Raw genomic sequence first — 14768 nt, forward strand, 5'->3', positions numbered from 1 at the left:
AAACAAGCTATTAATGTAGAAATAAATTTAATTTTACAAAATAAAACTTAGATTTTAGTTGATTTACCTCCGGGAGCCAAACTCATTGGTTGTAAATGGATTTTTAAGAAGAAAGTTCCATTGATAAATACAAAGCTAGACTTGTTGCAAAAGGTTTTACTCTAAAGCAAAATGTTGATTATTTTGATACTTATGCTCCTGTAACTAGAATTTCCTCGTGATTTACTTGTCATGGCTTCTATTTATAAACTTTTTATTCACCAAATGGATGTTAAAACTGCATTTTTATATGGTGATTTAGAAGAGAAAATTTACATGGAACAACCTGAGGGTTGTGTAGTATCTGGCCAAGAAAACAAAGTATGTTAATTGCTAAAAGTCTCTGTATTGTCTAAAGCAAGCACTTAAATAGTGGCATGAAAAATTTGATTAAGTATTGATTAATGATGATTTCTCATCAATTGAAGTAGATAAATGTGTTTAACAAAATGTGTAGATGGTAATTGTGTTATTATTTGCCTTTATGTGGATGACATGCTTATTTTTAGTTCTAACCTTGATTTGGTACATAAAACCAAATTTTTTCTATCTTCTGATTTTGAGATGAAAGAAATGGGAGAGGGTAGTGTTATTTTAGGCATGAAAATTATACAAGATGACAATAGCTTGATGTTGACTCAAGAACATTATGTTGAAAGAGTTCTTAAAAAAATTGATAATTATGATGCGGCACCTGTAAGCACTCCTTATGATGCTAATAGTCAATTAAAAAAGAATAAGGGGGATGTTGTAGATTAAAATAAATATGCTCAAATTATTGGTAGTCTAATGCATTTTGATGAATTTTACTAGACCTGATATTGCATGTACTGTGTGTAGATTGAGTAGATATACTCAAAACCCGAGTCATGATCATTGGAATGCATTAGTAAGAGTAATGAAATATTTAAGAGGTACCATGAACTATGGTATTAAATATAGTGGATTTCAAACTGTATTAGAAGGATACAATGATGTTAACTGGATCTCTGATTCACATGAGACAAAATCCACTAGTGGTTATGTGTTCACCCGTGGTGGGGGTGTTGTGGCATGAAAAATAGCTAAACAAATAATAAATAGCTAGATCTGCCATGGAATCTGAGTTTGTGGCATTGGAATTGGCTGGCAATGAGGTCGAGTGGTTAAAGAACCTTTTGGCAAGTATTCCACTAGGAATAAAATCGACACCTTCTGTGTCGATGCATTGTGATTGCCAAGTTGCAATAGTCATTGCTAAAAATAAATCCTTCAATGGGAAGAGTAGATATATTCGATTGAGACACAATGTGATAAGCTGTTGAGAGATGGAATTATTTCCATAGATAATGTGAAGTTAGAAGTGAATTTGGCCGCTCCTCTAACTAAATCTTTGGGAAGAAAATTAATATATGAAACATCGAGGGGAATGAGACTATTGCCAATTTGAGTTATGTCAACAATGATGGTAACCCAACCTGTGTGATTGGAGACCTAATGAAGTATGTTCATATGGGTAATAACAAGTCATTTTGTTGATCAAATATGCACTATTAAATTATGTTCCTTCCTATGGTGTGTATATTAGTGCAAGACTTCAAGGAATGGGAAGCAGAGTTGTCAAACTCTTAATCCAATAATCTGAAGCAGAGTTGTCAAACTCTTAATCCAATAATCTATAGCCCTTTATAGGTGGTACATTGCGCTGCAGGATACACTTGATGGATGGACCTATATGAGTGTGGAGTGAGGCCGCTCCTATAAAATTTATGGCAAAAGATTTCTAGAGCACTCATGAAAACCAGGCGTGCGCATGGCCTATTAGAGCAAAACTGCGATGAACAACAAAGTATGTGCGGGTTTAATGTGATATACTCTCTTCGCCAGGATGTCAGCAGGTTAGGCAGCTCGTCCTTGAGACGCCTCAAGTTAAATCTTATTCTCCGTAATCCAATATTTTTTACAACATGGATTCCCTCTTCAATGGCTGTATGTTGCATGTATAGCTATACTGTATTTTGTTTCTGTATCCAGTATCTCATAGTAGGTTGTATTAATTGTATCCAGTCTCTCATAGGCTTTTCGTTACTGTAGGCTGTATCCAGTCTCTCATAGGCTATATGTATCCCTTAATGTATGGATCATATATGTATTCTGGTTTCAGATATGAAATGTATTTTTTATTCATGTATCTAGATTTGCTTTTCGTTTGTATTTTTCATTCCTATATCTAGATGTGCTTTCCGTTACTGTATTAACTATATCCAGTCTGCTTTTCATTATTGTATTGACTGTATCCAGTCTTTCAGAGGCTGTATGTATCCCTTAATGCATGGACTATATATGTATTCTGATTTCATATATATGGAATGTATTTTTTATTGATACAGTGAAATAAATATATAATTAGCTACGAACGGTAAGTAAACAAACAATAATTACATATGATAATTAGACTCTTACCGATAGTGCTTTATGAAAATTCACTCTTTTATTTTTTATCAAGGTAAGAGTGTCCAAGTGAAATTACGATACTCATGTACTATGGTGACTCTTGTTTGCTGGAAGCTTGAAGAACTATATATATATATATATATATATATATGTTAAAGCTCAAATTAGTTCAGATATTTAGGATCTAACATTTTCTTGTACGCCTCTCATATTCCCCCTTTCCTTCACTTGCAAAGGATGCGTAAGAACTTAGCTTGATTCAAAGCTATCTAAGTAAAGTAAGTAGATGGATACGCAATGTTGATTATAAAAATTAATTTGCCCCATGTTTCTTTCTTAGACAAGTCTCATTGTCAGTACCAAAACTAGAAAATTAAAAGTCGGGAGAAGACTCCCTTCCCACCACGATCGATCTTGGAGGAATTCTAATGATGATCATGAAGCTGATAAGTTAATTTTCGCGATTTTAACTAGAAACAAAAGCTGAAAATAGTAACCTTTTTTTAGAAGCACTTTCGAAACTTTGACCAAATACAAATTGGTGCTCCTATATTATTTTTCAAATTGATTAACCACTGCAATTATTAAATGAGTAAATTTTAAAAAAAATAGAGAAAAAATCCTACAATCGATCGAGTAGAACCAATTTTAGGTTTGGGTCGGGAAGATCAAGGGGTGTTCGTGGGTTGGTACCGTACGGTATTTAGATATTTCGGTTCGGTATTTTCGGTATTCGGTTTCTTAAAATCCTATACCAATACCGTACCTAATTAAATTCGGTATGGTTCGGTTTTTCTCCTTTCGGTTTCGATTTATTCGGTTCGGTAACTTCGGTTTATTCGGTTTGAATACTAACTAGTGCATAGAGCCATACACTCTAATCTTCTTAATTAAAGTACTCAAAAATATAAAACTGAAAATGTTTGTTGACAAAATTTTTGTCCAAAACTATCAAATGTCGACCCAAATAGAAAAAATTATACATAAAAGAATATTTGATCATTAGAAATATCTTGTTACTTGTTTAGAGTTAATTGATTAACTTTGAGAATAAAGGAAAGTAAAATTTTAGATTTTTATTATAATTGATAATATGTGTTTTGTGTAATATAATATATATTTCGGTACGGTATTGATATTTCAGTATTTTATTTTAAAATACCAAATACCATACCTAATATCAAGTTTTTAAAAAAATTTAAATCAAATGCCATACCAAATACCAAAATACCGTATACCAAATACCAAAATTTTCGATTTCGGTACAATAATTCGGTATTTAGCAAATTATGTTCGGCCCTAGGAAGATCTACGAGAGTTTGTTTAATGTCTATTTGGAGGACGTGGTAGTCTTACCTCATTTTCGCTGTTTGTAAGGTTGGAAAGTCCTTTTCCACTTCCTAACTTTTGTATTCTTAGTTTCAGCTTCTTAACCAATTCCTTTCTTCTTACAACCTACTCAAAAAAGACATGGCCAACCAACACTCTCATTATTTTTCTTTATTTTCCTAATCCATTTTTTTTTAATCCTCTTTTTTACAATCCTTCCTCGCTGGAACTGAATGATGCCCATAACTTAGCTGGTAGATAATTACATGAACTTAATAATTAAGTCAATAAGCTGGTTGGATTAGTTTAATTTTCCATTCTTTGAATCAAAATAATAATATGTCTTCTAACGGTAAATTAAAAAAAAGGTTCTCGTTAATAATTTTTCTAAGGTCTTCTATTTTGGCGAAGAATAAAGTATTCATTTCATATAATAAAAAGAAGGAATACAATGCTAGCTTGCCCCACATGAACATATAGATCAATCATACTAATTATAAAAGGATCACAAAAACGTAGATAAGTCGCTATTAATTAATGTTGTCAGCTTATAAAGAAAGCATAGCAATAGTTTTGCCTCCCCTTTTCAATTCTTTAATATATATTGGAGCATAAAGTTGTACTATTAAACTTAATAATAATGGAGAAATGAAAAGGCAGCGCCATCATTCTAAGTCCACTTCTCTTCTTCTTTTCCAACATCTCATCTTCTTCTTTTGAGTTACTTGTATTCATTCATCAGGAACATAGAGATGGATTGTTCAATATGTAGTGCTATGCCATTTATTCTAAGGCCACCAAGAAATACAATATGCGGAGCTTGTTATGAGGGAGCCAGAACTATAATTACCTTGACCAATAGAAATGATCACACCGACAACACCAAAGGAACTGATAATAAAACAGTAGCTGCACTTTCCAATCCTTCTATTAAGGTATCATTTCCTTTTTGGTTGCCTATACAATCTTTTGTTTTGTTTGTTTTTTCAATAACCGTGGTGTCCGAGTTAACTTGTGTGACAATTTCACGGATTACTTGCTCCTAGCGCTCACCAGCTAGCACAAATACCGTATAACTTTATAGGTTTGGACAGATGAAAGAAATCACCTAATATGTATGCTGACAATCTCTGTTCATATATATGTTGTTCATAATCGTTCTTAATTCTGTCTTGGGAAGCAAAGAGAAAACTAAAGAATTTAAGAAATTTATTGTTCTTTGGATGTTGTTTGTGACTCCAAGTCAGAATTATAGATGCCATGCATGTAAGTGACAAAATGGAAAGGGGATTTAAGTTTTTTCTGCTTCTTTTTAATTGTTCTAAGAATTACCCAAAATTAAACCGAGAATCACTTTCTTCTTTACCGATTGGGAATCTATAGTAATTGACCTTTTTGTTCCAACAGGGATTTGTAAATGCGTTGAAATGGGTGAAAGAAATGAAGGAGATGGAGGAGGAATTAAACGACAAACTGAATTATCTAAGTGGGTTTGTTGTTGCCTTCAGAGATCATATTCATACCGATATTTTAATTAAGCCTGGGAATGATGGTCCCTCCATACCAGCACATCGAGCTCTTCTGGTAATCATCTTTTCTTTTCATGAATAATCAATTCCTGTGTATTTCAGGATTAGATTTATATCAAGTACGGAGTAAAAAGCAATACATATAAAAATTGGATAAACAAATAAAAAGAAAATTCTGAATCCAGTATTTTACATATATTCTATTTATAGTTTAAGTTTTATAAATCGTCATATATATCGTGTATGAAATTCTTACACCATGAGATCGATCACCTTTACTTGTTATAATAGGTAACTTATTTTATTTTCAAGGTTACAAATTTCATATTTTAAAGAAGCTTACCCATAAATATCATTTGGTTGACCTCATGGTATAAAAAAAATTCATATACTGATGGAGTATATATATAACTTAAACTGATCATCTATTAATTAATTATAGAGTTCAACTTCTTGCCCAAATGGTTCTAGGCACCCTCAACTAGATATGAAGCCAAAACGAAAAACTGTTAACTGTACTTCATATAATCTAACAGCACTTATTTTACTCGATAACCACTACATTATGCTCAATTACGACATTAATGACAAACATGATAAGACGTCCATTGTGTCTAGTAAAGGATAACCAGTCTCAAAAAACTGTTTAGTAGACTGGATTTACCTTATATTAATAACAGTTTATTTTAAAAAAAGTTACAGTATCAGTGCAAATTAACAGTAAGTACATGACCTTATATCTATGATATATATTTTCTTAAATATCACAGGCAGCAAGATCTGATATATTCAAGAATATACTGGACTCAGATGGGTGCAAAGCTCCACCAAGTGACACAATAACTTTACCTGAACTTAACTACGAGGAATTAGAGTCTCTATTAGAATTCCTTTACAGTGGAGACTTGACTAAAGAGAAAATGGAAAAACACGTTTACTCATTGTCAATTGCAGCAGATAAGTACGAAATCCCCTTCTTGCAGAAATTTTGTGAGCACCAAATGCTTGGATCATTGAACGCATCGAACGCTCTCGATGTTTTAGAGATTTCGGACACTTGTTCTAACCAGTCTTTAAAGGAGACATCGTTAAACTTCATTGTTAAGAATATGGAAGATGTTGTTTTTACAGCTAAATTTGATGCATTTGCACTCAAGAATCCTCATCTAACTGTACAGATTACAAGGGCTTCTTTTATAGACATTAAAAATAAAAGGCTTGGTGTTTGATTTTTTATATTATTTCTTTGTTTGTTCAGTTAATTGTATGCTATACAAACACCTCCAAGAGGTTACATGAGAGAAGAAAATTGGAAATAACATTGTTTCCTTGTTACTTTTATAATTGGAAATCTTACATAAATGTCCTAAATAAGTCACAACTTACCAACCACTAGCCATTAATTATAGACTTACCAAAACTAAGCAAGCATGTATAAAAATTAAAAATTCAAATAAAAAAGTTCTTTCTCTCCAAAAATCATACGCAAAGATCTCCTTCCATATTTTTAACTTTAAGCGTGATTAACATCATTAATTAGATGCAAGATGGGAAGAAAATTTTTTTCTCTCCAAAAATTACACGCAAAGATCTCCTTCCATATTTTTAAGCGTGATTAGCATCATTAGATGCAAGAGGGAAATGAATTTAAAAGGGTGAGGTAGCACATATATATATATATATATATATATATATATATATATATATATATATATATATGATTCCAAAAGCTTAAGCAAAAAAAGACTTTCTTCAACGGGTAAGGTTGAAATTCATTGAAAATATATAGATGAGTCGATATACAAAATTTGAGGAAGATTGGAGGTGATTTAGGCTGACTTGGTATCAAAATTCGTAGTTAAAATCGATTTTAAAAAATTCTTCGACGACATGTATCACGCATGTATCTCACACAAAGGTATACATGGATATACATGTGATACAAATATGATACATATGTGATACACAAATGATACACAGTGTGATACACATATCATTTTTTTTTCGACGTTCATCTTCTACTTCGAATTTTTATTTCAAAGCACCTCAAAACTACATCAATCATCTCAAAACTGAGATTTAAGCTCCTTAAGATGTACCCAATCTATTCTAATAACAACCACTCAAAAGAAAGTAAAACTTTGACCTATTTGGCTACAAATAGCTAATTGTCTATTATTGATAATATTTGGCTAATATTAGTAATGTTGTATGAATTGACCAATTTTTGTAATAAGCTACTTAAAAATGGACACAGCTGGTAGTTTCCTTTTATAATTTCTTCTTATTTTAGATATTGGCCCGATAAATTATGCGCGCGATGGGCTTGAAGGTATTGTTCTTCAATGTTGGGCCTTAAGCCATACCATAGGCCATGAAGTTAATTTGCTGCTCAGGCCCAAATTCCTTTTGGTGTAGTGTTAGACCCTTGACAAAGCTGATCAGCAAAGCGGCGCGGCAGTGGCAAGGATTTGGCATGATGGCCTTGCCATTGGCCTATGTGCGGGGAAAATCAACATGCAAGACAATGCGGGTGTTGTCAATGGCAACAAACTGTTGCAAGGGCAAGTCTGACGGACAACACTTCTATTTGAGGGCTATGGTGTGACGGACTACACTAAAACATGAGTGGGTTGCGTGCAAGAAAAGGCCAAGACCTTGACGGAACTAGGCGGGCTGGACGGAAGCTTGACAGGCAAAACGGGAAAGACCTCGGCGCTAAAATGGGGCGGCTTAGTGCCAAGGCAGTGGCATTGGCAATGTGATGTTGCCATGACTTAGGTGAGCGAGCTGACACCTAAGGAACTCGTGGGCAAACGACTTAGCAAAGGGAATGGCATCATGGCTTGGTGACTTGATGCTAAAATCAGATTGGCATTGGCGAAGGGCAGACTTGATCAAGTATAGGCGACTTGACATAACCAAGCGACCGTGGCAGCGGACGTGCGCGCGGCTAAGTCATGGGCGACAAGTTGTGGTAATGGCATTGGGGCGGAGCAGTGTCAAAGGCCAAGGCTGGGCGCAATGCCTGCCTTAGGCGTGCAGCAGCTGGCCAGAAATGTGCACATGCAGCGCACATGGAGTGGTTTTCAAGTGTGCTGTGCACATGCTATACAGTGGGGCGGTTACAACTGCCCTTGTCCAAGAGTTGCTGATTACAGGATAAGTCTATGCACATTTTTAGGCATGTTCTAGCATGACATGCACGTTTTTTGATCATGGGGATCATGTCCTATCAGTTGGGGGTGTCAACTGAAAATAGGAAAACTGTTTTTGGGCTGACTACACTATATATATGTGTGTTAGCAGCCCCAAAAACGGGCTAAGTACCTAGGGAGGGAAATAGCAAAAGATATAGGCATAGGGTTGTCTATGTCAAGGCTTGAGCATGGCAAAATATGTGCCATTGCCTTGCCAAACGAGTGGGCAGCACGAGACGCCTTAGGCAGGGGCCTTTATAGGGCAGATTCGTGCACGTGTCGACTATTTTTGTGAGTTGGTGCCTGCCAAGGGTGGCAGCACCTTGCCAAACTCGAGAATTTCCTTTGTAATTGATTTATAAAAGGTTGGGAAAGGGTTCTCGTAAATCTGCTTGTGTCCTTCTATATTGACATTGCCTTAAATTGATTCTAAGTGTTAAACCTCGAAAGCGAAAGAAAATCAGGCGAGGCTGAAGCCAAATGGGGACTTGACTGCCGCACAGCGGGCAGTGTTTTCGGCGGACAGAAAACACCCCTGTGACAACTGGTATCAGAGCGGAGAAGGTTCGTGACGAGGTCGAGACGGCCATGGACAAGACTTCAAGACAGTGGGTCAGCGTGCTTGTTCGTGGAAGGGACTGTCTTGGCTTAGAAATTCAGAAAAGGCAAGGAAGGCAGTGATGCAGAAATTTCGAGTTGAGGGTGCCAAAAATTAGTGTGGGTTTCTTACAAATCAATCAGTTGCGTGCTGGATTTGCTGTGGGAATGAAGGGCAGGAAAAGCAAATGAGAAAAAATGTTTCACTTGAGGGCAAGGACAACGTAATTCTCAAACGGGTGCTCAACTTGTGATGTCTTTGCAAATGACGAGCATGTGTTGGGATTTATTCGACGAGGGCGTCGAATTCAACTGGTTGGGGTGGTTTGTTAGACCCTTGACAAAGCTGATCGGCAAAGCGGCGCGGCAGTGGCAAGGATTTGGCATGATGGCCTTGCCATTGGCCTATGTGCGGGGAAAATAAACATGCAAGACAATGCGGGTGTATTCAATGGCAACAAACTGTTGCAAGGGCAAGTGTGACGGACTACACTTCTATTTGAGGGCTATAGTGTGACGGACTACATTAAAACATGAGTGGGCTGCGTGCAAGCAAAGGCCAATACCTTGACGAAACTAGGCGGGCTGGACGGAAGCTTGACAAGGAAAACGGGAAAGACCTCGGCGCTAAAATGGGGCAGCTTAGTTCCAAGGCAGTGGCATTGGCAATATGATGTTGCCATGACTTAGGTGAGCGGGCAGGCACCTATGGAACTTGTGGGCAAACGACTTAGCAAAGGGAATGGCATCATGGCTTGGTGACTTGATGCTAAAATCAGATTGGCATTGGCAAAGGGCAGACTTGATCAAGTAGAGGCGACTTGACATGACCAAGCGGCTGTGGCAGCGGACGTGCGCGCAGCTAAGTCATGGGTGACAAGCTGTGGCTATGGCATTGGGGCGGAGAAGTGTCAAAGGCCAAGGCTGGGCGCAATGCCTGCCTTAGGCGTGCAGCAGCTGGCCAGAAATGCGCACATGTAGCGCACATGGAGTGGTTTTCAAGTGTGCTGTGCTCATGCTATGCAGTTGGGCGGTTACAACTGCCCTTGTCCAAGAGTTGCTGATTATAGGCTAAGTCTATGCACGTTTTTAGGCATGTTCTAGCATGACATGCATGTTTTTTGATCATGGGGATCATGTCCTATCAGTTGGGGGTGTCAACTGAAAATAGAAAAACTGTTTTTGGGCTGACTACACTATATATATGTGTGTTAGCAGCCCCAAAAATGGGCTAAGTACCTAGGGAGGGAAATAGCAAAAGATATAGGCATAGGGTTGTCTATGTCAAGGCTTGAGCATGGCAAAATATGTGCCATTTCCTTGCCAAATGAGTGGGCAGCATGAGACGCCTTAGGCAGGGGCTTTTATAGGGCAGATTCGTGCAAGTGTCGACTATTTTTGTGAGTTGGTGTCTGCCAAGGGTGGCAGCACCTTGCCAAACTCGAGAATTTCCTTTGTAATTGATTTTATAAAAGGTTGGGAAAGGGTTACCGTAAATCTGCTTGTGTCCTTCTATATTTACATTGCCTTAAATTGATTCTAAGTGTTAAACCTCGAAAGCGAAAGAAAATCAGGCAAGGCTGAAGCCAAGTGGGGACTTAACTACCGCACAGCGGGCAGTGTTTTCGGCGGACAGAAAACGCCCCTGTGACAACTGGTATCAGAGTGGAGTAGGCTCGTGACGAGGTCGAGACGGCCATGGACAAGACTTCAAGACAGTGGGTCAGCGTGCTTGTTCGTGGAAGGGACTGTCTTGGCTTAGAAATTCAGAAAAGGCAAGGAAGGCAGTGATGCAGAAATTTCGAGTTGAGGGTGCCAAAAATCAGTGTGGGTTTCATTCAAATCAATCAGTTGCATGCTAGATTTGCTGTGGGAATGACGGGCAGGAAAAGCAAATGAGAAAAAATGTTGCACTTGAGGGCAAGGACAACGTAATTCTCAAACGGGTGCTGAACTTGTGATGTCTTTGCAAATGACGAGCATGTGTTGGGATTTATTCGACGAGGGCATCGAATTCAACTGGTTGGGGTGGTTTGTTAGACCCTTGACAAAGTTGATCGGCAAAGCGGCGCGGCAGTGGCAAGGATTTGGCATGATGGCCTTGCCATTGGCCTATGTGCGGGGAAAATTAACATGCAAGACAATGCGGGTGTTGTCAATGGCAACAAACTGTTGCAAGGGCAAGTATGACGGACTACACTTCTTTTTGAAGGCTATGGTGTGACGGACTACAATAAAACATGAGTGGGCTGCGTGCAAGCAAACACTTAGACCTTGACGGAACTAGGCAGGCTGGACGGAAGCTTGACAAGGCAAAACGGGAAAGACCTCGGCGCTAAAATGGGGCAGCTTAGTGCCAAGGCAGTGGCATTGGCAATATTATGTTGCCATGACTTAGGTGAGGGGGATGGCACCTAAGGAACTTGTGGGCAAACAACGTAGCAAAGGGAATGGCATCATGGCTTGGTGACTTGATGATAAAATCAGATTGGCATTGGCAAAGGGAAGACTTGATCAAGTAGAGGCGACATGACATGACCAAGCGAATGTGGCAGCGGACGTGCGCGCGGCTAAGTCATGGGTGACAAGCTGTGGCTATGGCATTGGGCAAGAGCAGTGTCAAAGGCCAAGGTTGGTCGCAATGCCTGTCTTAGGCGTGCAGCAGCTGGCCAGAAACGCGCACATGGAGTGATTTTCAAGTGTGTTGTGCACAAGCTATGCAGTTGGGCGGTTACAATTGCCCTTGTCCAAGAGTTGTTGATTATAGGCTAAGTCTGTGCACGTTTTTAGGCATGTTCTAGCATGACATGCAAATTTTTTTATCATGGGGATCATGTCCTATCAGTTGGGGGTGTCAACTGAAAATAGGAAAACTGTTTTTGGGTTGACTACACTATATATATGTGTGTTAGCAGCCCCAAAACGGGCTAAGTACCTAGGGAGGGAAATAGCAAAAGATATAGGCATAGGATTGTCTATGTCAAGGCTTGAGCATGGCAAAATATGTCCCATTTCCTTGCCAAACGAGTGGGCAGCACGAGACGCCTTAGGCAGGGGCTTTTATAGGGCAGATTCGTGCAAGTGTCGACTATTTTTGTGAGTTAGTGCCTGCAGAGGGTGGCAGCACCTTGCCAAACTCGAGAATTTCCTTTGTAATTGATTTTATAAAAGGTTGGGAAAGGGTTACCGTAAATCTGGTTGTGTCCTTCTATATTTACATTGCCTTAAATTGATTCTAAGTGTTAATCCTCGAAAGCGAAAGAAAATCAGGCAAGGCTGAAGCCAAGTGGGGACTTGACTGCCGCACAGCGGGCAGTGTTTTCGGCGGACAGAAAATGCCCCTGTGACAACTAGCATCAGAGCGGAGCAGGTTCGTGACGTGTTCGAGACGGCCATGGACAAGACTTCAAGACAGTGGGTCAGCGTGCTTGTTCGTGGAAGGGACTGTCTTGGCTTAGAAATTCAGAAAAGGCAAGGAAGGCAGTGATGCAGAAATTTCGAGTTGAGGGTGCCAAAAATCAGTGTGGGTTTCTTACAAATCAATCAGTTGTGTGCTGGATTTGCTGTGGGAATGACGGGCAGGTAAAGCAAATGAGAAAAAATGTTGCACTTGAGGGCAAGGACAACATAATTCTCAAACGGGTGCTGAACTTGTGATGTCTTTGCAAATGACGAGCATGTGTTGGTATTTATTCGACGAGGGCGTCGAATTCAACTGGTTGGGGTGGTTTGTTAGACCCTTGAGAAAGCTGATCGGCAAAGCGGCTTGGCAGTGGCAAGGATTTGGCATGATGGCCTTGCCATTGGCCTATGTGCGGGGACAATCAACATGCAAGACAATGCGGGTGTTGTCAATGGCAACAAACTGTTGCAAGGGCAAGTGTGACGGACTACACTTCTATTTGAGGGCTATGGTATGACGGACTACAATAAAACATGAGTGGGCTGCGTGCAAGCAAAGTCCAAGACCTTGACGGAACTAGACGGGCTGGACGGAAGCTTGACAAGGCAAAACGGGAAAGACCTCGGCACTAAAATGGGGCAACTTAGTGCCAAGGCAGTGGTATTTGCAATATGATATTGCCATGACTTAGGTGAGCGGGCTGGCACCTAAGGAACTTGTGGGCAAACGACTTAGCAAAGGAATGGCATCATGGCTTGGTGACTTGATGCTAAAATCATATTGCCATTGACAAACGGCAGACTTGATCAAGTAGAGGCGACTTGACATGACCAAGCGACTGTGGTAGCGGACGTGCGCGCGGCTAAGTCATGGGCGACAAGCTGTGGCTATGGCATTGGGGCAGAGCAGTGTCAATGGCCAAGGCTGGGCGTAATGCCAGTCTTAGGCGTGCAGCTGCTGGCCAGAAACGCGCACATGCAGCGCACATGGAGTGGTTTTCAAGTGTGCTGTGCACATGCTTGCAGTTGGGCGGTTACAACCGCCCTTGTCCAAGAGTTGTTGATTATAGGCTAAGTCTATGCACGTTTTTAAGCATGTTCTAGCATGACATGCACATTTTTTGATCATGGGGATCATGTCCTATCAGTTGGAGGTGTCAACTGAAAATAGGAAAACTGTTTTTGGGCTGACTACACTATATATATGTGTGTTAGCATCCCCAAAAACGGGCTAAGTACCTTGGGAGGGAAATAGCAAAAGATATAGGCATAGGGTTGTCTATTTCAAGGCTTGAGCATGGCAAAATATGTGCCATTGCCTTGCCAAACGAGTGGGCAGCACAAGGCGCCTTAGGCAGTGGCTTTTATAGGGCAGATTAGTGCAAGTGTTGGCTATTTTTGTGAGTTGGTGCCTGCCAAGGGTGGATAAGGATTAGTGCAAGGCATGATTCAAGCTAAATATCATTAACCCATAAACAATTAAGCCCTAAAATTGAAGACCCATTAAATACCCACACTAGGGTTGGGTCACAACCCTAGTTAATGGGTTTAGCTACTCATAATCAAGGTAGAAATCAGAGATGGAGATGAAATACAAGCCATAAAAGTTGATTACAAGAATAAAATCTAAGAATATAAGCTAAACAACAGCAACAACAACTACCCAGTAAAGTCCCACATAGTGGGGTCTGGGGAGGGTAATGGGTACGCAGACCTTACCCCTGCCCCGATAGGGGCAGAGAGGCTGTTTCTGATAGACCCTCGGCTCAGAAAGACAAAAATAAAGTAAGAAAAAACAAGAGGAGAGAAATCATTAGTAACCCCAGTGGAAATCGTAATAATAACAGAAACATAAAAACCGAAAGATGAATGACATGCAATAACAGTAACCATAATCTAGGGCCCGGGGCTAAGACAAACAACAAGAATAGTGTGGGTCCAACATAAACTGCAAGCCATCTAAGACCAACCCTAATCCAACCCCGCCTCACCCCCGGAATGAAGTAAGGAAAGCTTTACTACCCCTATCCTACAACCCTAATGCGTAACCTCCAGGCCTTCCTATCAAGGGCCATGTCCTCGGAAATGTGCAGTCGTGCCATGTCCTGCCTGATCACCTCTCCCCAATACTTCTTAGGTCTCCCTCTACCTCTTCCCGTACCCACCACGGCTAACCTCTCACACCTCCTCACCGGTGCATCGAGGCTTCTCCTCTGGACGTGCTCGAACCATCTGAGCC

General features: G+C 39.7%; 1 protein-coding gene across 1 annotated transcript; it reads left to right on the top strand.

Annotated features, from left to right (window-relative positions):
* The first annotated feature begins 4331 nt into the window (after positions 1-4331).
* On the top strand, positions 4332-6571 carry LOC109244215 (BTB/POZ domain-containing protein At3g56230). Its single transcript, XM_019411271.1, has 3 exons — positions 4332-4736; positions 5209-5385; positions 6101-6571. Exons 1-3 carry the CDS (start codon positions 4554-4556, stop codon positions 6557-6559), a joined length of 819 nt encoding a protein of 272 aa, XP_019266816.1. The 5' UTR covers positions 4332-4553; the 3' UTR covers positions 6560-6571.
* Positions 6572-14768: the final 8197 nt, after the last annotated feature.

The sequence above is a fragment of the Nicotiana attenuata genome, unplaced genomic scaffold, assembly GCF_001879085.1.
Source record: "Nicotiana attenuata strain UT unplaced genomic scaffold, NIATTr2, whole genome shotgun sequence".
In the NCBI taxonomy this organism is placed as follows: domain Eukaryota; kingdom Viridiplantae; phylum Streptophyta; class Magnoliopsida; order Solanales; family Solanaceae; genus Nicotiana; species Nicotiana attenuata.

Coding starts and splice junctions, on each gene's coding strand:
- LOC109244215 (XM_019411271.1), top strand. CDS start 4,554: ATGGATTGTTCAATATGTAGTGCTATGCCATTTATTCTAAGGCCACCA. Junction 4,737..5,208: donor TTTCCAATCCTTCTATTAAG/GTATCATTTCCT, acceptor TTGTTCCAACAG/GGATTTGTAAATGCGTTGAA. Junction 5,386..6,100: donor CAGCACATCGAGCTCTTCTG/GTAATCATCTTT, acceptor TAAATATCACAG/GCAGCAAGATCTGATATATT.